A 23,479-nucleotide genomic window follows, 5' to 3' on the forward strand; every position below is an offset into this window, starting at 1 on the left:
AGAGACTTAACTCTATCCCAGCCAAAACCAAGACAAGGAAATAGTGGCTTTCCCTTATACCTTCTTGCTCAGAAGCAAAGCGCATAGAATTTCCCTGTCCTTGAGATCCTATAACCACTCTATTGCCTTTGTTAACAATCTTGCTTGCAGTTTATGTCATTCTATGTATTTCAAACCCTCAAATTCTGACATTTTGTTCGAAGGAGGAAAAAGCAATCTCGTGGTTGCCGCAAAATTTAGTTTCGTCTAAAATATGTCTGTTCAATGACCTCATGCACTGCCTATTGTAATCCAGAATTGCCAGGCAAGTCGAGCAATTAGTTGTGCAGAATGAAATAACTTTAAATCCTTGCACTGAGTAATGACCCAGAAAAATCACTTCAGCTATACAATAGAAAAGACTCAAAACATCTGGCTTTAGTTCTACTTCCATAGCTCTGCCCCCTTTGATTAAGAACCAGGCTCTCCCCTCATCCCTTCAGAGACCTGGGCTGTTGATTGCTGCCCAGAACGAATGTTCGCAGCGTAGTTGCTGCTACCCTAAGAAATGATAACTGCTCATATACCAGCACCTGCATGGCAGTTGTTGTGCACGCATCGTGTGCTTTGATAAACCAGCAACTGGTGTCTGCTTAAAGAGCTGCTTCGTAACATCTGAGATGAGCCCCAGCGCTAAAATCCTTCACCCAGCACAGCAAACCCAGCTGGATGATGGGACCAGGGGAGAACCTGCACATGCTGCTGACGGACCATTTGAATGCTGAGTAGCAAATTGCTTAGTTCTCCTTCGGCTTCACCTACACACACTGCTTCTGCTAGGGTTTACTTGCAGCATTTATCAGAAGCAGCCAGAATAATAGGTAAATCCTCCCAGCAGCCCTCCTACATGTAGATGTGGCACTTGGGGACATGGTTTAGTGGTGGAGTTGGCAGTGCTGGGCTCATGGCTGGATTCAATGATTTTAAATGTCTTTTTCAACCTAAATGATTCTACCAGCCCCAGCAAATGTGTCACCTCTGCAGCAGGGCAGAGCTGAGGCAGAAAGCTGCTTGATGGTCAGGATGATGAGGGGGTTGGATGAGGAAGCTTTCAGCCAGGCCTCCACATCCTGTTATGGAGCATTTAGTGCCAGTGAATTTGAACCAGCCCTTTAAAACATCAGGTATCACCTGCAGTGAAAAGATACTGCCCTTGTGGGAGTATCAGCATGAATTAAGGTGGAAACTCCAGTATTTGTTTATGAGGTGGGTAGGGAAGCATCAGATAAAGTTATGTGAGACCTGCCAAGGAGATCAGATTTATCTTCCTAACCCGATGGCATAAAAGGAGTCTCGTAGCCATTGTGTTCCCAAGTTGAATTCCCAGTGGCTGTAAAACCCAATCTGCCACCAAAGGGAGGAGATAAAGTGTTTTTAATAAGAAAACGAGCCATTTGCAATGCGCTTTTAATTGGATCAATTTCTCCTTTATTACACAATCTTTAAAGCCCAAATACATACGTACGACCAGACAAGCTCTTTCTCCAGGTAGAAAGCAGAAGCCAAACTATTTCATCACGCTCCTTAATGATTCCAGTTCATGTTGCTTGGCAAATGATCACAACACTGGAGGGGAGGGAACCAGGGTGAGAAATACAGCTCTGCAAAACCCCCTCACGGTCACTGTTGTGTTCTAGCAGGGGATGTGTGTACCCTGCGGGAGGAACAACAGGTTTTCAGGTCCTCCTTTTACCTCTTTTCCGCCTGAAAGCCAAGAGCAGACAAAGAGCTGCAGGCGACACATAGCACCCCGAGGTGCCAATCACAGTGTCCTGCCCCAGCAGTGCCTTGCAGGGTGGTGTGATTTCTCTTGGATCATCTGAGCGAGAAACAGATGACAGACGATGCTTTTGTTTGAACTGTATAACCAGGAACAGGCTGGAGGAACCAACTGCTCAGTTTACTGGACCAGCTTTTCTGTCCCTTCAAGCACTCCAGGAGCTGTTATTGCTGGTACTGTGATGTTTATTGCAAAAAAAAAAGCTTAAATAGATCCATGCGGACAGAAAATGACAGAGGTACATATTAGCATAGATAATATTGCTTCAATTATTCAGGTCCATTGTAGCTTCCTGCTTGGAGCAGTTCTTGGAAACAGGAGAAATGTTGAAAAGAGATCAGTAGGAGAGGAACTGCTATTGCTGTAACACTGGAAAAAACGCCTTGAGTTACAACGTAATTAACTGCAGAAAGGCCTGGTAATAGTTGTCATGTCCCCAAAACATACATGCAAGGTGAGATCAGCTCCCCATATTGCTGTAACATACCTCAGGCAACTGCCCCTCCCACCCCAAAAAGAGAAGCAGAGAATGTGAATACTGATGTGCAAGTTGGCAGCTTCAGCAAATGCAGGAGCAGTGCAGGAAAAAGGGGAGGTTATCATAGAATTATAGAATCCCAGCCTGGTTTGTATTGGAAGAGATCTTAAAGCTCATCCCGCTCCAGCCCCCTGCCACAGGCAGGGACACCTTCCACTAGAGCAGCTTGCTCCAAGCCCCTGTGTCCAACCTGGCCTTGAGCACTGCCAGGGATGGGGCAGCCACAGCTTCTCTGGGCACCCTGTGCCAGCGCCTCAGCACCCTCACAGGGAAGAGCTTCTGCCTAAGAGCTCATCTCAGTCTCCCCTATTTATGTTTAAACCCATTCCCCCTCGTCCTGCCCCTGTAGTGCATGAAGGGTTCAGTTCCCATGGGCTCCCTCAGCACCATCTCCCATGGGAGTGTCTTAGCTCCTGCTCCCTTCTCCACAACCTCTTTCCATCCTGTTATAGTAAGAGAAATAGGAAGATTCCCTGATGGAGGGGCACCCCCATCAGCTGGGTGTGTGCTGTGCTGGGCCTCTTCAGTGCTTTGGCTGAGCAGAACAGGGAGAGGAAAAGAAAACCCCACTAAAATCTGCTCCCACCACTTCTTCTACAAACCTTGTGAGTGCCAAACAACAGGCTGGAGCTTGCAGTGCCTCTGAAGCCGACTTAACTTTGCTGTTTCATTAGGGGAAAGTATATGGGAGCTTAAAAAGAATCACTTGTTGCATCCATGTTGTAGCACAAGTAGCAAACAATTTGCTGTAGCATGGCAGCCACCATAAAATCAGCTTTTAGATTGTCTGTCATGCCCCCGAATTTGCAACTACATTGTTGATAGCAGCAAATAAACACGCTGCAGTGTAACTATTATCTGTGGCAGATTAACATGCTACCACTGCGCCCTATTTAAATGCATCTTTCCTTCAATAAGCTATTCTGGGCAAGCAGCACCACACTGAGGTACACATTTATCAGCCAGGAGAGTAGCACTGTGGGGGCTTTGGTTCACACAGCTGCAGTTTTGTGCTTCATTTGGCCCAAAGCCGTGATGAACATGAACTCTGGAGCCTGCTGGTGCTGTAACAAAATGTATGTGAGGAATGTAGTGTTTTGCTGTGCAAGGAGGAGAAAAAAAAGCAGTACATCAATGGATGTGGTTCCAAGTATTAAAGAAAGAAAACAGCCCCCCCTCCCCTCCTCATCTTGGCAGTGAGCAGCTTGCAGGTATAAAGTGCAGATGAAGTGGAAGCCTATTGCTAAATGGAAGAGTCTGGAATGCAGAATAATGAAGTGCAGGTGAATGTACAGGATGTTCCATTGAATCTCATTTACTACAGACGTATTTCCCCAGCCCTTTCCCACCACCTCCCAGTAAAGCTTTAGATACCAGACATACCTTCCAAAGCCAGTTTCCAGGATACATTTAACAAGAAAACAGTAAATATCAACCATAGGTTCCCTCCCCCCTTATATTTTTTCCTCCAGCCCCCTCCCCTTTTATCCCCTTCTACCTAACAGAACTCTCAGTAGTAATAAAAACCCTGCTGCCACCAGAGAGGGCAGTTCTGTGGCTCAGCTCAGCCTCCCACAGTTGCCCACTACTCACTTGATGTTGAACAGACACGGTTCACCAACGGCACCACAGGGGTGATCTCCTGAATACCCAAAAAACAGAGAGAGAAACCCCTCCCTTGTCAGTCTGAAAGCACAGCTCCATCTCCACGCAGTTTAAGAGGGCTATTTCAGTTGATGCAGCGCTGCAATCAGAAACTGCTTTCCCAGGTAGTTGCCCAGACAACTGTTACCCAGTTCCTTGTGAGTTCCACAGCAAGGACTGCCTCTCTGGTTCTCTAAGGGAAGACGATTTAGAGCAGTCAGTGTTTATGGCACAAAGATACAACGGCTGAAGCTGGTAGTGCAGGTGATGTGGCGTAAGGAGGTGAGAAGGTTTATGGAGTGACCAGTCATTTAACAAGGAACCAATACTCCAGGATGGATCCTTTCCCTTGGCACTTGTTTTTTATTGTATGGATTTTATATATAAAACAGAAGAAGAAGAAGCAGACCACCACCACATAGGCTATTTTGTTTCTAAACACAAAACACAGCGGCCTCTACGTTGACCCCCCCTTTGGTTATGGCACCGTCTTCCTGAATGCTTGACACTGGCTCCTGCCAGATTGCAATGAGGCTGGAAGAATCTCTGCTTAGAGACATGCTTTAAGGGGTGGAATATCTTCTCAGGTGGTAACTGTAGATCTTAATGCAATGATCCCAACAGTCCAGCACCAGCAACTGCCCTTTGGGAGTAATGGCAATACCAACTGGGCAGATGAGTCCTTCCCGGATTAAGATGTTATAGCCCCCTCCTTTAGGAAAATGCAGGATTTCTTTACGGCTGCTGTCAGCAACAATGAGGTCTCCCCTGGCATCTACGCACATCCCAGCAATGCACCTGAAATCCTCATTCTCAGAGAAGAAGTGGCTAATCTGGCGCCCCAGCTGCCCATCTGGGCCAACAGAGCCAATTGAAAAGCCTCCTTCTAAATGGTGCTCGTACTGCCGGTTCTCCAGGTTAAGCCCTAGCCCTTGGGTAAAGTATATGGTCCCTTCAGCATCGCAGGTGACAAACTTGGGGCGCACTGCACTACATAAGCAGCTGTACTTCACTACCCCCACGCCACGGTCCACTGTGAAACACCAGAGTTTGCCTCCTTCCACATCAGTCACTACAAACTGGCCCGAAGGAAGAGCAGCGATGCCCCAGGGCTTGCTTAGCTGGCTCCGGTGACACGCCACGCAATGGCCATCCATGGTGTAGACCTTGAAAGAGTTATCGTAGCTGTCGGTCACACCTATGAGGCCGTGGCAGTTCATGGTGACAGAAAGGGGTGTCAAATTGGGTAAGTCTGCTCCAAGGAAACTCAACACAAAGCTGTCGATTCCGCTGGGGCTCCGGCGGATCTCCTTTAGGAAGCCCTTGCGGGTAAAAACCTGGATTCGGAAGTTGCCTCTGTCTGCAACAAGCACTTCACCCTGCAGGGTGACATGTAGGCTCACAGGGAGGTTAAACATCCCTGGCAGGCTGCCCTTGGAGCCCATCTTCCTGATGAAGTGACACTGCTGGATGCTCGTGGCTGCTTCAGGCATCCTTGGCTTGGCTGGGGAGGAACTGGGTGTGCAGCTGGGCTCCTCTTGCACCAACTCGGGCTCCCTGAATGATGCTGATGAGGATGCTGCAGTTTCCATGAGGGATTCCTCCACGTTAACAGTGCGGGGCTTCTTCACCACCTGCCCGATCTGCAGTGGTCCCACATGGCTCACCTTCAGGAGTTCAACCTCTTGAAGAGTCAACTCCCTTGGAAGACTGTTTGTCAGTTCTGGTTCTTCCTCGTCTGCTGCCTCCTCTAAGAGGGCTATATCTCCCTGCTTGATTTTGGCAAGGAAATAGTCGCAGCGAGACATGATCTGCACTTCTGCTAAGTTCAGCAGATAAGCTTGCTCCTCCATGACCTGATTATTTACCTTCTCCACTTCTGACAAAGAGCTGGTGAAGAACTTGCGTGACCTGACCAGCTCCTCCTGGATCTTGCGCTCTTCTTTGCTGTAATCTTGCAGAACTGCTTTGTATCTAGACTGCAGGTCTCTTGAAACACCTTCCAGAGACGCTTTTCTTTTCTGCAGATCACCCATGAGCTCCCGAAGTCTGGCAAGCCTCGTCCCAAATTCCCTCCTACGCTCTTCAGCAGCCTCTTTGATAGCAACAACTCTATGTCCTTGAGGCATGTGTGATGACTCCTTGCAGGGCTCACATAAAACCAAGCTGCAGCTCTTGCAGAAGTGTCTTGGCAACCTTCTCCCACAGACCTTGCACATGAGAAGACCCACTGCTTCCCCCAGTCCAGCGGTGTCTATGATTTTCAGCACAGTCAGGTTGTCAGTCATCTGAGCTAAGCTTGTGATCCGTGTGATTTTGCTGCAGAAGGGGCACCGGATCCCATTAATGCTGTTTGCCAGGAGCTTCTCCAAGCACTGTTTGCAGATGGTGTGCCCGCAGTGTAAGAGCTTGGGTCTCAGGTGCTCCTCAGTGAAGGACTCCATGCAAATGGGGCACTCCAGGACCTCTCGGAGTGCATCCGAGTTGAGATGAGGGGCGACAGCCATGGCTCTCCAAGGCAGCTTTACCCAGCACAAAGTCTTCTTCTTGCATCTATTCCGAGGTGCTCCAATTCTGTCCAGAGAGAAAAAAAAAAAAAGGAAATGTGATTTATGTCATCAGTTACATATACATGCAATTTCTTTCTGATTTATCACCCAACCCTGGAAAAAAAGCAGCCCAGTTAGCATTGCCACCTTTGGAAAGGACGAATTAGTCATAGCTAACCTCAGAGTAGGCAAACTCCAACCCCAACTTGCAGCTCCTGGTGTGATGAACTATTCACTCGCAAAATTTCTTAAGTAGAACAGAAAGAAGCGTTAATGGCAGCAATAAGGAAGCCCAATAGATATTGATGACTGAATCATCTCCTCATGGTGCCCATCTCCTGCTGCCAAGCCTCTGAGTTTCCATAATTTACTGAAACCCAGGGAGATTAAACCAAGCATTCAGAATGCTGCGCATCCAAAGAGGAACCAGATGGTGCAACGCTTGAGGACATTAATTTATCACCTCTGGAGACCTGCATTCAGATGTGACATCGGGAACTAACAAAACAAATGTGGTTGCTTTACTCCTCATTTTTTTTCTAGATAGCCAAAATAAATCCTCAAGGCTTCGTAGAGTTGCCAGGAAGGGAAACTAGGAGGGATGATCTGTCAGCTTCCACTTGTTCTGGGAATGACTGTACATACTGAAAGCAAACAGTGAAGATTCGATGCCGGTGTTATTTCTTTAACCTCTGCCACCCAGCATCATGCTCCAGCATGCCAATTAAACACAGCTCCACACGGAATAGCAGGAATTAGCACTAATGGAGCTAACAGAGGACTCCAAGCATTTGTTAATACACACCCCAAGTGCTCTCTGTTAGTTCTTGAACTTAGCTTAACTGCATAGAACGTCTCCTGGTTTCAGACTCGCAGCATTGACCTCATTCTTGCCTTCTGGTTCAGTTTTCCAGCACTCTGGTTGCCATTCAGCTTCAGTCCAGGTTTCTCCACCCTCAGCTTCCTCCCAGCAGGGAGCAGATCCCGCTGAAGCAGCCGTTCAAAAGGAATAGAACAGGGGTCCCATCATTAAGTTGTTATTCAGTAGACTGAGTTTCAATAGCGTTGCTATTGCATGGCTTAGCTATTAAAAGCAACGGGGAAGGAAACGTTTCTTGTAGGGGAAGAGAAGGGGAGGGAAGGAGTTAGTCTTTAAACTGAAGAGCTGGTCACAGAGGGATGCAGACAGGCACCTTGTCCTGAACTGTGGCTGCATGCACGGAGCACTCTCACTTCCCCGCTGCTGGTTTGCCAGCTTCATCCTTGGGAGCATTTCCAACAGAAAAGTTCAGTTTCCCATTCGCTCAAGTGGGAGAAGGCAACTGCAATGAAGAGAAGTTCTTTATGTTCATGCTGAGAGTTACACAACTCCTTTTAGTCCTTTAAAGCCTGTGTTTCAGGAGGGGATTCAGCGGTGCAGCAGCTCTCATCCCACGCTGGGATCTGATCCCTGGCTCAATGAGCACAGGAGCAGGGAAACGCTTGGCACTTGCTGCTGCTGAATGCTCTTTCCTTTTCTTCTTGGCTCCTATCTCAGGCAGGGAAGCAGAAGCCTGGGCACTGTAGATCAGAAACCATCCTCTGAGGGATGGAGAAATCTGCATTTTAAAACTGCAACACAGGGTACCAGCTCCATTATTCTTATTTTCCTTGGAAATACGTTAGAAAACTTGCTTAGGGGAGGATGAGGGAGCAGCACAGATACCAGATACAGGGAATTACATAAAATACACGTGAAATACATCAAAAACTAGCTTTAAAACAACTGTTCTCATTCAGGAATCAATAACAGAGGGGGGTTTATTGAGTTTTAAGTTAGATTTGTAGGAAGACGATTTGTCCAAGATTCCTTCCATGCATTTCCTTGGCATGCCAGCACGCGCCTCAGCAACATTAGGTTAACTTTACTGCTGCACTTCCCTTTCTCTCGTGCTCCGATGGAAGTTTGTTTTCGTGTGCCCATCATTCCAGTGACGCCGAGCAGGGACTGGGGGAAGCCTCAGCCCTGGGTCAGGCTATAACCTCGGTGCATTACATGAGGCAGACTCAAAGCGATTTCCTGCTGTGGTTTCTCCTCTCCCTTTAGTTTTCACCTACCGAGGCGCCTGGAATTGACCGCTGGGGTCCCCCCACCCGTTCAACCGCTCGGGGACAGCAGCAGGATCGGGGGGGGGGGGGGGGGGGGGGCTCTGCCCCAGCGCCCGGGGCTCACCCCCCGCTTCAGCAGCGCGGGGCCGCGGCTCGTCCCGCTGCTGTCAGCGCAGCCTAACCGCACCCACAGCCCCACCGCGGCCTCCACAAGGGCTCGGCGGGGGCGGACCCACCCCGGGGCTCCCACCCCATGGAGCCGCGGCCCGGCCACGGGGCACCGCGGGAGGGGGGGCCCGGCCGCTGCCTCGTCCCGCCCCGCCTGCAGGGGGCGCCGCCGCGTCCCGCCCAGGGCGCTCCCTACCTGCCCGCAGCTGCCGGGACGCGCGCGCGGCTGGCCGGCGTGCCCCGCGCGTTGACGTAACGTGCGTGACGCGACGGGACGTAACGTGCGTGAGGGGGGGGGGGCGCCGCGGAGCACGACGGGAGATGGAGTCCTGGGTGGAGGTGGCGGAGCGGGGCCGGGAGGGAGGAGCAGGGGAGGCGGAGGGGACGCGGGGATAGGGGGGGTTGTTAACGGGATAGGGAGCTCGGTTGGGGCCGGAGTGGGGCTGCAGGGTGGTGATGGGCCTGGGTCTGCCGCCGCCGGGGGCTGGAGTTGAGGACCTGCCCGCATAGGGCGCTCCCGGCGCGGCCCCTCCTCCTGCTTGGGATGTGCAGGGGCGGTAAAAGCAGACAAAGAAAGGGAAGGGTTGGACTCGGTGAGTTTAAAGGTGTTTTCCCAACTGATTGATTCTAATTGATTATTTTCATCAGGGGCTGTAGCGATAGGGCAAGGGACGATGGGTTCAGGCTTAAATGGGAGACTGAGATGAGCTCTTAGGCAGAAGCTCTTCCCTGTGAGGGTGCTGAGGCGCTGGCACAGGGTGCCCAGAGAAGCTGTGGCTGCCCCATCCCTGGCAGTGTTCAAGGCCAGGTTGGACACAGGGGCTTGGAGCAAGCTGCTCTAGTGGAAGGGGTCCCTGCCCGTGGCAGGGTTGGAGCTGGAGGAGCTTTAAGGTCCCTTCCAGCCCAACCCAGGCTGGGATTCTGGGGTTCACTGTTCTTGGTTTATTCTGTGCCAGTTCCTGATAATCCAGTTCCTTCTCATCTTCTACCCTGCAGTGGGGACCTGAGCACTGTCATGTTTTCAACTGGCCTATTGAAAACTCATCACTTGGTTCATTCCCACTGTGTTGGAGCAGCCTGTGGGCTCCCAGGACAAAGAGGCCTATTTTGAGGTAGAGAATAGCAACTATAATCGATTGCATATAAATATTGTCAGTGACATAAATATGGGCATTGGCAGCTGTGGTTGCTTGTGTGAGGACCTGCTCAGAGCACGTCCTGGTTCCTACAATGACACCTTTCTTGCAGTGCTGGCCGGTGCTTGGTGTTGCTGCTGTGGCACAGGCAGGAAGCAATGGGGAAATGGAGTGGGTTTGGGTTTGCCCTCGATCAGAGGAGAGCTTGTGCTGCCCGCTCATTGCTTCCTCTGCTCACGCTGGGAGGCAGCAAAAGGTGATCTCTCCAGCAGTCATTGATCATAGAACCAGTCATTTCCCTCCTGCTTCTTCTGTCCTCCTCTTTGTCCCTCCAGCCTTGGTTTCTGACCCCTTGCCCATCAGACAGGCTCTGTGCTGCCTGGGGCTGGCAGCAATGGTCAGAGGCAGGGGTTTTAGCTCTGCCCTGGTGTTTCTTGGGGTCATGGTGGTGCAAAGGACACTGGTAACAGTGGGTCCTGTTCCCACTCAGCTTTCACTTGGCCATCACAAGACCGCTTCATGATGGCAGAACCCAGCTTTACTGTGACCTGGGGTGGAGGACCTGCACAGCACATCAGGAATGTCAGGGCTTGGGGCTTTCCCTGTGGGAGTAGGGAGATGCAAGGCTTGGACAGGCAGGTCCATGGGAGCCGTGTTCTGAACACCCCAGTGCTGCCAGCATCACTGCTGGTCCCAGTGGTACCCAGGCAGTAGCCAGAATTGAGTAGGAATTAGGGAATGGAATGGGATAGGATAAAATGAAATGGAATGGAATGGATTAGACTAGAATAGAATGGAATAATTCAGTTGGAAGGGACCTACCTCCAAGCAGGGATCAAGAGCAGCAGCAATCAGGAGCAGCAGGGATCAGCAACATGAGCAGTGGATGCACTCAAAGGCAGCAAGAGCAGAGACAAACCCTGACCAGGGCTGCAATGGGTGAAGTTTATGGTCTCCTATTTCATGTCATGCTCCTGACTCTGAGCAAGAAACCTCAGTGGGGTGCTCCAGCAGTGCCCTGGGGGTGTTGCAGTGTCCCAGAAGGGGACACGGGGTTCACTCCTAGTTCTTGGCATCTCCATGGGAATGCGCTTTCAGCTCCTGATGTATTTTCCATGGAATAAAAGTGGATATAAGCACAAAACTGGGGTGTTCTGGTGGATGTGTGAGGTCACCCACACTTGGAAGTGAACAGTGTGAGGAAAAAATAAGTATAGGAGTAAGGAAATAAGCTTTTAATGCATCTTGGGGTAGAAACAAAGGACCCTCGGGATTTAGTTGGGAGTGGTGACAATGAGCTGCTGATGCTACCCAGCATGTACAGTATGGGGACCCTGTGCCATGAGGAGGAAGGATGGGGAGGCTGGGACCCCAGTCACCCTGGCACGGGGTGGGGGGGGCAGAGCTGCCCCACACTGGTGGCCAGTCATCCAGCCAGCAGGGCTTGGGACATCTCAGCCATCCCATGGGAAATGAGCATGAGGAGGGTGCATTGGAGCAGACACGGAGCCAGCTGCTGGTACAGGGCTAACACAGCAGCCCATGGGGTCCAGAGCAGCAATTTGGTGATCCTGGGACCATCCTTGTGGGGCTATAGTGGCTCAGAGGCAGGGGGCACGAGCAGGGAGGTGCTGCCAAGGGTTGGATGAGCAGGGCAAGGCTTTGGTTGCTCTTCCAGGCAGTGAGGGCCGTGCAGGGCCTTTGATTCCTGTGATGAAGCAAGCACACTGGTGATGCCTGCACCGTCCCCCTTTGTAGGGGTTGATCAATGATCTCTAAAAGCTCTCCTGGCCTTTTCCTTTAGTACCACAGGCTTGCAAGTCTGTAAATGTCTCACCTGAAGCTGAGGTTACTGCAGAGCTTGCTTGTCTGACCTGTGGAGGAGATGGTCCTTGCTGGTACCTTCGGGATCACCCCAGGGCAGAGGGACTCCCATGGGCACACAGGGGTCCTGTGGGCCACTGAGCCACAAGCACCATGGCACAGCTCACCAGCCACTGCTTGTATTGGGTGTTGGGGCTGTGAGAGTGTGCAAGGTTCTGTGTTTTATTGCATTAGGTTAATCAGCAGGGAGAGGGGGGCAGAGGCAGGAAGGTGGTTGTGACTCTCCGGACATAAGAGGGGGAGAAAAGTGGTCACAGACCATCACATTCAGGAGATCATCACTTGTGGGCACTCAGGCTGTTCTGGATTTGTGTTGCCAGACTCATCATGCCGAGGCCGGAGCTCCATGCAGGATGAGGTCCCATCGGAGGGGCTGTGGAGTGCCAGCAGCAGAGCGAGCCGTGGTGCATCTCCAGCCCGAGAGCCATCCTCCCGCGGTGCCACGAGAGGGCAGCAGGTCCTCACGGACCGCAGCGGCCACAACTGCCCCGCAGCCATGCATGGCAGGTCCCATAGCACCCCAGTGTCACCCCTCCAGCCGCTCCGTGGGCTCAGCCGAGGTGTCCCATGGATACACATCTGCGGTTGCTTATGAGCATCAGCGTGCGCCCTTCTGGGGTGTGCACAGGCTGTGGTCGTGCCTTCACCCAGGCTTCCCGCATGGGTTGCTGTGCCGTGGGGTGGTGGCATTCCCTAAATGATGGGTGACAGTCCGTAGGTGAATCCTCCATGGGACATGGCATTGGTGGTTTGGCACAGCCAGCCTGAGCCGCTGTTGGTGTGGCGTTTCCTGGGCAGCAGCAAGGGGTGGCACTGTGCTGCTTGCACCCATGGGTGCATGTGTGATAATAGAGCACTGCTGGCTCCCCTAGGCATTACACCAACACCTCCTTTGCAGCCCCAAGCAGTGGTTTCCCATCACGGACAGTGGGCAGCATTAAATCTGTTCAGGCTCTTAGCGGCCCTGGGGGTTACAGCACTGACAATATCTTACTGCAAGAGAAATTCCCAGGCAAACACAAGGATTGATTTTCTTTCTAAGTCCTTTCCGATGGATTTGCCAACAAATGGGGTCTTTTTCCACCAGGTAATAAATGGGCAGCCTGTGCCAGTGGATGTGTGTTGGCTGTAAATCCCCACTGCCCTGCCTGCTGTGGCACTAGGGCAGAAGTGGACCAAAATTGCCTCTTCCATGTGTGGAGTGCAAAGCCCAGGTCCTAAATCAGGGCCAGATGAGCAGCCTATCGGTGCTGGTGGGGTTAACCTGCTGAGCCTGGAGGAGTCCCCACCTGGGTCTATTCCTGACATTCCCTCTGCAGCTTCAGCTGGAGAACCTTCTCCTCTCCTCGTTCCAAGCTTTTTCTCCTATTCAGGAGCTACCACATCCTACCCCTGATGTGGCTGCGTACTTGTTGTAAGTGGTGTGATTCCCAGTTTTGGAATGACTTGGGATCTTCTGGAGGAGGTGCTGTATTAGAATGCTGGACCACTGGCAAACCCATCATCTTCTGGGAGCTCTCAAGACAAACTCCAGTGCGAAGGATTAGGTATTGTGCTGTTGTTACCACAGTGGTGTTATGGTGCTTCCCTCTTGTCCAGGCACTAGGAGGTGCTACTGGAAGTATTTCCTCACATCTGCAACTGCTGCATCCCGAGCAGGGACCCCTGCACAGGCAATCACCTCATGCTGTGGGGTTATAAACCCTGATGGAGCCCAGAGCCAGGCCAGCGCGTGGTACCTCTGCACACTCTGCGCTGCTCATCCTCTCTCAAGCCAGGCTTGACGCTTGGCAGAAGCTGTTATTTTACTTGTTGTGTTGTGCTGTTGTTGGTTGTTTTTTCCCCTCTTTCTTTTAGATACATGTTTCATGCAAACAAACTAATAACTCCCACAAGTTGCCGTGATGCATCTAACCACATCCGCGGCCCCGCGCTTCCAAACAGATGTTGCCAGAATCCAACTGAGTCACCAGCGAAAGCATGTTCAGATGCAAGTGCTGATAAGGAAGCCCTCTTATCCCCACTGCTGCTGCAGCTCCTGCAGCCAAGCCTCATCCTCCTGCCAGAACAGGACCTTTGGAGCACCCAGCAGCAGTCACCTGCAAAGCCCTTCCCTAGGAGTAAAGCAGAGGTTTTGCAAGAGCAGTTTGAGTGCTTTGGGACGTTGTCCAGTTCTGGATGGAGCTTGTGCAATGTGGCTCTGAACCCTAAAGCTGGGTTTACTTAATCTGGACTGGGCCCAGCTTGCAGTGAAAGCAGCAGGAGGGTTTCTGTTGGCAGCTGGAGATGGCAGCGCAATGGGATGTTGCAGGGTCTGGTTCTGATTCTCTCCAATCCAATGTCAAATATTCCTTTGGCCTCACCAGGAATAGGTTTGGGCTGCCTGTGTTTTGTTCCAGAAGCAGCCATTCAGCCGGGCCTCAGCACTGATGGGTGCTGTACAAGGATTTAGGTAATCAAAAGAGAGGTTGGGCCCCCAGGAATATATGTGATTATTCCAGTTCCCTGTGGGGAGAGCAGGCTGGCCCTTGAGCACAATCCTTGCAGGCAGGCAGCGGAGCAGGAAGCCAGAACTCAGAGGTAGGAAAGAAGGACCCAGATCCCTTCTCCTTGGGCTACAGTTGCAATGGAATAAAGGAGTGTGTTTTAGGGACAATACCTCCCAGGTCTGAATCCTCTCTGAGATGCTGTGAGTGGTGGGTGATGTGGTTGGGAAGAGAAGGAAGCACAGTCTCCATCAAGATCACCAGCTTTCTAGGGATGAGGCTCCTGGAGCTGTTGCTTTCCACCCTGTCAGCCAGCAGATGAGGAGCTGTTCCTCCTTGTTGCCTGTCCTCAGCTTTGGATCAGCTGGATCCCAAGCAGGGTGTGCAATTGGCACTCTCACATGGGGTTTGGTAGCAGAAGGGGGGTGAATATTTTGTCAGGACTGCATTTAAGCCCCCAAAGCTCCTTGCACAACTGCTGCCAGGATCTGCTCTCCAGTGCTGATGACTTCCAAGTGCTTGTCTGTCTGAGAGCTGGCAGCAAAACCCATCTCCCTCTGCTAAGCCACATCCTGTTTCATCTTCCTCCTTTGGAGGTGCACCCAGAGCCTTTTCATCACAAGGGAACACTGCGTATCCCTTGCCAGCGCACTGAACCTGTAAGCTCAGCTCCAGTAGCCCCTTACATCCCCAGGTTGTAAGGATGCAAAGGAATCCTTTCCCCTAAAGTAACTGGGGCTTCAGCTGTTACAAAGAGGATTAAATACAGAGATTTCCACCTTACCTGTGAAGTCTTCCATGAGGCACAAGGCTCCATGGTTAATCTGCTGTGGCTGGGTGTGTGGCTGTATGGAAAGGGAGCTGTGCTACTCAGTTTTCTGCCTTACTTTGATTATATATAAGACTTTATATATATGAGACTATATATGAGTTATATATGAGTTCTTAGGTATAAGTTTATATGAGAGTTTGTGCAGCTCCATTTGGTGACTGCTGCTCCTGAAATGCCTTTGCTCCATCTGGGTTTCCTTCAGGAGACAGGAGGAACCATTGCTTTCATGCCAGTCCCTTTGGAGAGCTCTTGAAACAATCACCCCCAGCTACAGTGTCCTTTCCTAGGGTACAGGGTACTTGCCCCAGCTTGCTCCTTGCAAAAACAGTCTGTAAGTGAGCAGGACCAAGGGAAGTTGCTCTTCTTGCTTATTCATCCCACTCCTTACTGCTTGTTTGCACTCAAAGAGCCCCTGAGCCCACATGCATTGAGTGTCCTGTGCTTCAATGCAGACATGGAGGGAGAAGGACAGAACAGGTAACTTGGAAGGGAGCCTCCAATGAGGCATCCCCAGAGTGATGCTCTAGCAGCTGGACTGTGCTGCCCATCACCCTGGGGCTTCTTCCAGGTGCTGGTGGAAGCCTGTGTGTGTGATTTCAACAGTGATTGTCAGAAAGGCTGGAAACTCTGTGCCATATCTCCAGACAAGCCTTGGCTAGGTTTAGGCTAAGCCATAGCCTGTGTTAAGGCCACATCCAGATGTTTGATGCAAGTAGTCCAATTCTTAGCTGTAAAGCCAGTATTTCAGGAGGGAAGGTTTGATACCCTATTGCCAATCATGAGATAACTGAGTCCACATTCTCTTCAGTTCTGTGTTCATGTTCTCCCTTACAGCATGGCTCCAAAACTTCCTTCCCCATGGAGGACCTCCAAAATCACTGCTTCAGCTCTGGTGAAGAAGCTCTGCAGCCCGGAAGTGTCATTGTCATCTCCTTTCTCTTTTACATGTAGTTCAATAGTGATGTTAAAAATGTGTTGCCCAGAAGCAAGAAGAGGTCCATGGCATCACCTTGTAGCTTCCCTCTTTCTGAGCCACCCAGTTTATCTGTCAGGGCTTCATGGTTTCCCCTTATGAGGCTTGAAACTGCCTGGAGCTGCTCTTCTAGAAAATAATCTTTCCAGGAGCCAGCCCCAACTCTCATTTTCCATGTCTCTGTACACCAGTGTCTCTAGACATTGAGACATCTCCTCACTGCCTTGTTTTGATTTATCTGAGCAGTTTTCCCCGCTTTTATTCCACTGAAACATGGAAATTTGCTTGTTCTGCCCGTGACAGCTTTGATCCTGAGCATTGAAGTGCTCCCTGTCAGCCAGGCAGCAGGGGAGGCTGGCCCTAGCCTGGAGCCCATCAGGAGTCGTGAAGGAATACTGTGTTTACTGGTATTCCTAATTGAGTAGTGCCTTGCCACATCAGCTGCGTGTCACTGCGAGCTGAGGGCATTGAGGCAATCCTTGCTCTTCTGCAGCTCCATCGTGGGACTGGGATGTTGTTGCTGGAGGCAGCAGCTGTCCAGTTCATGGTGTTGGAAGCCTCATCGAGCTCGTGGTGTTGGGAGCTTCATTTGGGCACAGGATGGAGAAAGGCTTTTCTCCTCCAAGTCCCTCACCAGGTTATGAAAGTTGGGCTCTCCTTGGATCAACCCAAGAGGAGTCTACAGGTGAAGGGTTTAAATATAGGTGCACAGGATGGAGATGGCAGTCCTGTCTCCTGTGCTTAGGGTAGCACCAGGTATTGTACTTTGTCCTTAGCGAGTGTTTGGACCAAGCCGGAACAAAGTAAGGCTTTCTTGGGTTCATTGCTTTGTAACTGAGACCACCAGGAAGTTTCACAATGGGTTTCAAAGGGCTGAATAGTTCCTGAAAGCAGCATATTGACAGTTTGGGTTTGGTAATGCCTCCATCTCTCCCCATGTGGTGAGTTCATTCCCACACCCATCGTACCCTCTGCCCAGGAGCTCCATCCCTCAGTGCAGTCTCTTTGCATCCTCCTTTGGTTCCATCTCAGTGTCCTGGATAATGTGTCACGCAAAAGAGAGAGCTAAAGATCATAGAGAGAGGGCTGGTGTTGGGGTGAGCGTTGGGAGCACTCAGCTGCTTGCCCTGGTCCCTTTGGAGCGATTTCACTTTGGCAGCTAGGATATACTTGGGTTTCATTTTGAAGTGCAGAAAGTGCATAAGCAAGTTACAAAGAAGAAGGAAGAGAACATGGTCAGTCTGTCACTGTAGAAGTGCTTGTCGGTGCTCGCGCTTCCTGCCAATTCCCAAGCAGTGACCTGCAAGTCTTGTTTTTCTCTCCTTGACCTTTCTGGTTTCCTGCTCCCACCTGGCCTCCAGCACCTCCAGCAGCTGCATTTATCCTCGCTGCAGCAGAGCTTGGCTTTGGGAATACACCTGTGCTGGGCTTTATTTAATGTTGTTTGGTTTCTTCCCTCTCCCCGAACCAGAAACAACCGAGCTCGGGAACAAGAAGGAGTTGAAATCCATGCCCTTCATCACCTATCTCTCAGGCCTGCTGACGGCACAGATGCTGTCCGATGACCACCTCATCTCAGGGGTGGAGATTCACTGCGAGGAGAAAGGACGCTGCCCATCCACTTGCCACTTGTGCCGGCGCCCCGGGAAGGAGCAGCTCAGCCCCACGCCGGTTCTGCTGGAGATCAACCGCGTGGTGCCTCTGTACGCCCTGATCCAGGACAACGAAACCAGGGAGGTGAGTGATGGATCCTGCTTTAGTCACCCCTCGGTTTGCCTTCCTCAGTCTCTGCACAGATTTAGGCGCTAGGAAGAAAGTCTTTATTATGAGGGTGGCGAGGAACTGGCACAGTAATAGTGGTAAGCACTGAAGTTCATGCTCTCTGCATCTATGTCCGCATAGACATGTACAGAGGGAAAGCAAGGTCAGTAATAAGGTGGATATGAACATCTATAAAGTATGCTGAAAGTATTACATATATTTACATGTATTTTATATACATATTACATATATTTATATATGTTTCCTGTGAGGGTGGTGAGGCACTGGAATGGGTTGCCCAGGGAAGTTGTGAATGCTCCATCCCTGGTGGTTGAACAGAGTCTTGGGTGCCATGGTTTAGTGTGAGGTGTCCCTCCCCATGGCAGGGGGGTTGGAACTGGATGATATTAAAGTCCTTTCCAACCCTAACTATTCTATGATTCTATAATTATTATATATATACATATATATTTCATGTATTTCCATCCAGCAGAGATAAGGCAAGACACAGGTAAAGGCATTTTGCCCACTTCAGTTTGTGTGGGTTTGTTTTATCATCTACCCCAATGCAGTGAGTTGCCTTTTAAAGCTTACAGCTACCACCCAATACAAGGCTGTGCTCTCCATTACCAGGCTCTGAAGTGCTGGGGTTTCAGTTTCATGGTGGGTGTCTGCCTTGGGCTGATTTATGATGCTTCTGTGTGGGCATGTTTGATTTCAGCTCTAAAACTGACCATTTCCAAGAGGGAGATAGGTGAAAATCCATTGCTTTGCCCACGTAAATTGCATTGGAAAACCCTTTATTTCCATGCCATTGGGAACTGCTGTTTTCTCCTTGCTTTTGAAGCAAGGGCTTGAAATTAGAAGGGCTCCAGGAGTCATGTTTTGCCTTTTGCTTCCCAAAGAGCATTTATTCAGAGGCACTTGTGCTGTGTAAGGAAACCCTTAACAGTGTGTAATGAGCAGGGATTTGGTCTGCCTCCCCGTGCTGCTCAAGCATCGCTCCCGCTCCCAGCAGTGGGAAGGAGCAGTGGATCAGGGCACTGCCAATGGTAATACTGCCTCTTTTCCTTCATTCAGGCACTGAGAACTACAGACTGAGCCGTGCTAAGAGGTTTTTCTCTCTCTCCTGTGGTTTAACAGCATTGGTCAGAGAACTTGCATGGTCACTGTTAGCTGTATCCTGTATGGGGACTTTGGCAGTGCTGGGCAAGGAGCTCCCCACGGTCAAGGGAATGTGTTTGACAGTCCAAGCACCTTTTAAGGGGCTTTGTTCAATGGCTTCTTCATAGCTGACATGGCTGGTGTGGCTGTGGGTGGGAGGTTTCACAGGGAAAGGGCTGCTTTTGGGAACAGAGGCAATGATGGAGCCTTCTCTCCACTGCTCCTGGTGGGATTAAACTAGCCCAAGTAAGTTTATAGCACCATTGCTGTTTATAGCTCCACTGCTCTTGTGGGGTTTTCTGATGACAAAATGCCCCCAGCACCTCGACGGCAGGATGCTGTTGAGTGCATGTGATGGGAGAGAAGAGAGATGTGGTGACCCTGGCTGGTTTCCATCTAGTGAACATCCTGGAGCCAAAGGAGAGGAGAGCCATGTTGCGGTGGCCTTCCTCCTCCTCCAGCAGATATTGGTGCCTGCTCTCACCCCATGGGATGAGCAATGGACTTCCTATAACCCTGGTGTCCACCAAGAGGCATGGGCTGAGCAAGTGAGACCCCAGGTTTGCCCATTCTGCAAACCCCCATGTTCCCTGGCTGGGGTGCAGGAAGGTGAAAGGGCAGCTAATCCTGAAGGGCACTGGGAGGAACAGGGATGCCCAGTTTTGGGCTCCTCAGCACAAAAAAGACAAGGAATTACTGGAGAGGGTCCAGAGGAGGCCACAGGGATGCTCAGGGGTCCGGAGCATCTCTGTTATGAGGAGAGATTGTGGGTACTACGCCTGATGAGTCTGGAGAAGAGCAGCCTGAAAGGGGATCCCATCAATGCAGATCAGTATCTCAAAGGCGGGTGCCAGCAGGATGGTGCCAGGCTCTTTCCAGTGGTGCCCAGTGACAGGACGAGGAGCAATGGCCATAAACTAAAACACAACAAGTGTCACCTCAGCATGAGGAAGGACTTCTTTATGTGAGGGTATCAGAGCCCTGGCACAGGCTGCCCAGGGGGCTGTGGAGTCTCCCTGTCTGGAGCCATCCCAAACCCACCATGGACACATTCCTTTGTGCCCTGCTCTGGGTGGCTCTGCCCTGGCAGGGGGCTGGACACAATGATCAGAGGTCCCTTTAACCCTAATGGCTCTATGAAACCCAAACCAAACTCAAAGTTGCTTTAGCAGAGCAGCTTCTCCAGCTGCAGAAGTGCTTAGGGGGTGGTGTGCTGAGGGGGATGCAGGGAAGTGGGGCAGCAGAGATCAACCTCGCTCCTAGTGGGAAATGGATTCAACCCCCTGTTGTTTGTATTTGAGGAGACAAATGGATGTGGAGCCTGGATTTTAGGAGACCCCCAGGACCTTGTTTTAATTTGAGACTCGAGTAATCTCAGCATCTGCCTGCAGCCACGGCCCCCTCACAGTGTGGAGGCTCACTGGGGGCACCTCCCCACACTGCCAGCCCCATTGGCCTCAGCAGGAGCCAGCACATGGCTGGGACCCTGGCAGGGCTCTCAGCAAGAGCTGCTTTGCTGCCTGTGCATGGACCATTGTTTGCTTGTGCCCCATGCACTGATGATGATGGAGCACATGCGCTTCCTCCCCTGGAGCAGGCTTGCTACTCATACAGACCATGGCAAAGTGGTGGTGGTGGTTTCAGAGGGAGCTGCACAAACCAGTGTCACTTTTCCTCCTGGATGCAGCCCATCTCTGTGCCCTTGCTGCTCACTTGCTCTGGTGGCTGTGTTTCAGCCGAGGGGAGAAGTGTAGCTGGTTTTGATGTCTTCAGTTGGTTCTTGGTCAGTTCTTGGGGTCACAGTTGTCTTGCAATTGCTGTTGGAAGGAGCTGTGTGATGGAGCTGTGCCCTGGCAGTGCACTTGGAGCCTTTCTGTACATTTACACCAACCCTGAATTACCAGGATGGAGAGTCTGAAGGGCCTACAATGGGGTGAAACGTGCCCGTCATACCTCCATCAATGCTTGCCCATAAAGGTGGTGGGGAGCCCACCCTGTCCAGTGCAGACTGGGCTCACCATTGTGGCTTGGGGTATCCAAGTGTATTGCTGGTGCTGTGACCCCTCACTTTGGCATTGACATTGCCCTCAAGGGCACAGCAGATGGAAAAGAGCACACCTGGGAAATGCAGGATCCTGGTGCTGGCACCCCAAGACCCTCTGCAGCAGGAGCTGACCTTGTTGGGCACTGTCTGGGCTTTGTTGCTGGCCTCGCAATCACAGCTGTGCCTGGGAGAGGAGCCCTTGACTCTTGTGGGGTGAACATTGTCCCTGCAGCCGTCCCAGTTCAGCCCGCAGGGAAGCAAACCTCCGTCAGGGGAGTCCAGAGATGTGCTTGGAGATCAGTCCTGGACTTGAGCAGCACTAGGACAAGCATGAGCCTGAAGAGGAGGGACACGGGAGCTGAGGCAGAGGCTGGAGAAGTCAAACTGGGGCTTGTTTCTTAGGGAATAGTTTAGCTGTACCCCTTGAATCCCATTCAGGAGGGTGGATATCTGGGCCCTTCCCATTACCCTGTATCTCAAAGCTAGTTCTCCTGATACCCTCTGCCTATGTGGATCCAGCAAGAGACAGGTGAGGTTTTGCAAGAGGCTATGGTGACAAGGTGAAAGGCATCCCCAAGGCCATGGGCTCACTTTGGCCCCTCATACAGCACCCAGAGGCCGGCAATCCTCCCTGCATACACACAGCTTCCCTAAAGCAGCCCCTGAAGGCGTGGAGAGCCGATGCCAGGGATTTCTTTTTCCACCTCCAAAGCTGAAAGGGAGCCAGGGCGAACGGGGACATTGTGGAGGTGAGTGCTTTGGTCTGGGGTCTGTGTGTGGGGGGACACTTATTTGGTTTTGCTTTGGTTTAATATCTGCTAATTGGCCCTTGTCCTGCTCCTTGCACTCGAGCATCCTGCTGCAGCTCCAGCCCACATCCGACTCGCGTTTCCAGGGGAAGAATAGCAGCATTGTAACCGCTAGAATGAGGAGCTTTGTAGCCGAGGTGTGAAAGCGGAGCTGGCCCCGCAGCACGGGGCTTCGCTTTCCCCCGCTGCCAGGTTTTACAGTGTCCTCTGCTGCTCCCTCGGATCCCATCAATAACAGAAAGCAGGATTCTGCCCACCCTGGGTCCCTTCCAGCACCCTGACCTTTCCAGCACAGCGCTGCTGTGCCTCCCCAGGATGAAGTGCTGGTGATGCTGCTCCCCGGGGACAGGCAGCCGGAGGCAGGCAGGGTGTGAGCAGCACAAGATGAGATCACCTGCCAACAGCAATAGGGAAACTTCATCCTCCTTCGCTGCGAACCTGGAGCAGACTTCCAGACGCGAACTGCGTGATCCTGGAAAGAGTCTCTGGCCTGGGAAATCCGTAGTTTTCCTCCTCCTTCCTCCCCGCCCCTGACATGTCTAGACTAAGGGGCAGCGTTTATCTCCTGTGACCAGCACGGAGCTTTAATGTAAGGGCATGGAAAGCTTTTCCTGCAGCCAAGCAATCATCGTGGTAGCATCCCGTTCGGGCTGTAAAATCCCTGCTTGAGCCTACGCCCCGTGTTCTTTCGCTTGATGCTGTTGCTATCTGCAGTCTGCCTGGAGCACAGCAGTGTCCCGGAGCTGGGGTCGGTGGTCCTCTTGTGCCAGGCTCCATATGGGGTAGCTTCGCTGGGTGGCTGTTTCCCTACACACGGGGCCTGTCTGCCTGCATGACCCAGCCTCATTCCACTCTTCTTCCTTTCCTTCTGCACTGAGGAAGAGAACAAACAAGCAAAGACCAGGGAAAACAGTGCAAACCCTGCAATGGACCACATTCCCAGCTGCTGGATCATCCCCACTGTCTGCAGCACATCCCTGTCCAGCCTGTGTGCTCATTGGTGGTGGTTTTAATCTCCCTGTATTTTAGTTCTCCCAGAAGCTGAAGTGTGTGCACCAACCACAAAGAAACCTAGACCTAAAGAAACAGTGGAACCAGGATCTCATATCCCTGCCAGCCATGGACAAGACCAGATATTGACCAATAAGCATCCAATATATGCTATTTCCAGTATCCCATCTGGAAAGAGCAGCCCCTGTGGTGTTGCTGATGCTGATCTAAAAGGTTCCTTCACGTCCTGCGATTTACCTCTCTGGGGATGTCAACAGAAACCCACAGTTTGAAATAACTTAATGCTTCTCCCTCCATCAGCCAGGTCTAACAGAGGACAAAGGAAATGTTCTTCTGTATTCTGTTGCAGAGTGTCTAAGCTATAAAAGGGGCCCAAATGGCTTCCCCCTGAGCACAAATAACAACAGGAGAAAGATCCATATGCAATTGAGTGTAGGATAAATGTGCTTAGCTGATCGTTCGTTTCCCTAATATTTGTTTTATGAATAGGCTTAACTTATGGTAAGATGGGACTTTATGGTCCTCTCAGTCTTGCTTGTGTCAAAACAAATGAACTAGCCATCTAGGGGGGAA

At 51.3% G+C, this 23,479-nt stretch overlaps 2 protein-coding genes across 12 annotated transcripts in view; one reads left to right on the top strand and one right to left on the bottom strand.

Annotated features, from left to right (window-relative positions):
• Positions 1-23,479, top strand: part of ASTN2 (astrotactin 2) — a 344,763-nt gene that overhangs the window by 229,832 nt on the left and 91,452 nt on the right. For all 7 annotated transcript variants that reach the window (XM_062640264.1, XM_062640262.1, XM_062640269.1 and 4 more), the window contains one exon: positions 17,589-17,854. In XM_062640264.1, the coding sequence (XP_062496248.1) occupies positions 17,589-17,854 (266 nt within the window). The remainder of the gene's footprint in view (positions 1-17,588; positions 17,855-23,479) is intronic.
• TRIM32 (tripartite motif containing 32) lies at positions 1,442-9,043 on the bottom strand. Of its 5 annotated transcripts, XR_009968834.1 has the most exons (3): positions 7,434-8,553; positions 3,951-6,575; positions 1,442-2,188 (listed from the first exon to the last, which is right to left on the bottom strand). XR_009968834.1 is itself a non-coding variant. In XM_062640273.1 (2 exons), exon 2 carries the CDS (start codon positions 6,506-6,508, stop codon positions 4,565-4,567), a length of 1,944 nt encoding a protein of 647 aa, XP_062496257.1. In that variant the 5' UTR covers positions 6,509-6,575; positions 9,003-9,043; the 3' UTR covers positions 1,442-4,564. The 5 variants fall into 5 exon arrangements, 4 of the variants coding, with proteins under 4 accessions (XP_062496257.1, XP_062496254.1, XP_062496255.1 ...); XM_062640273.1 differs by lacking the exon at positions 7,434-8,553 and adding an exon at positions 9,003-9,043 and having other exon boundaries at positions 1,442-6,575; XM_062640270.1 differs by having other exon boundaries at positions 1,442-6,575.

This window comes from Pezoporus occidentalis, unplaced genomic scaffold (genome assembly GCF_034315485.1).
Source record: "Pezoporus occidentalis ecotype Australia unplaced genomic scaffold, CSIRO_AGI_Poc_V1 ctg64, whole genome shotgun sequence".
Taxonomy (NCBI): domain Eukaryota; kingdom Metazoa; phylum Chordata; class Aves; order Psittaciformes; family Psittacidae; genus Pezoporus; species Pezoporus occidentalis.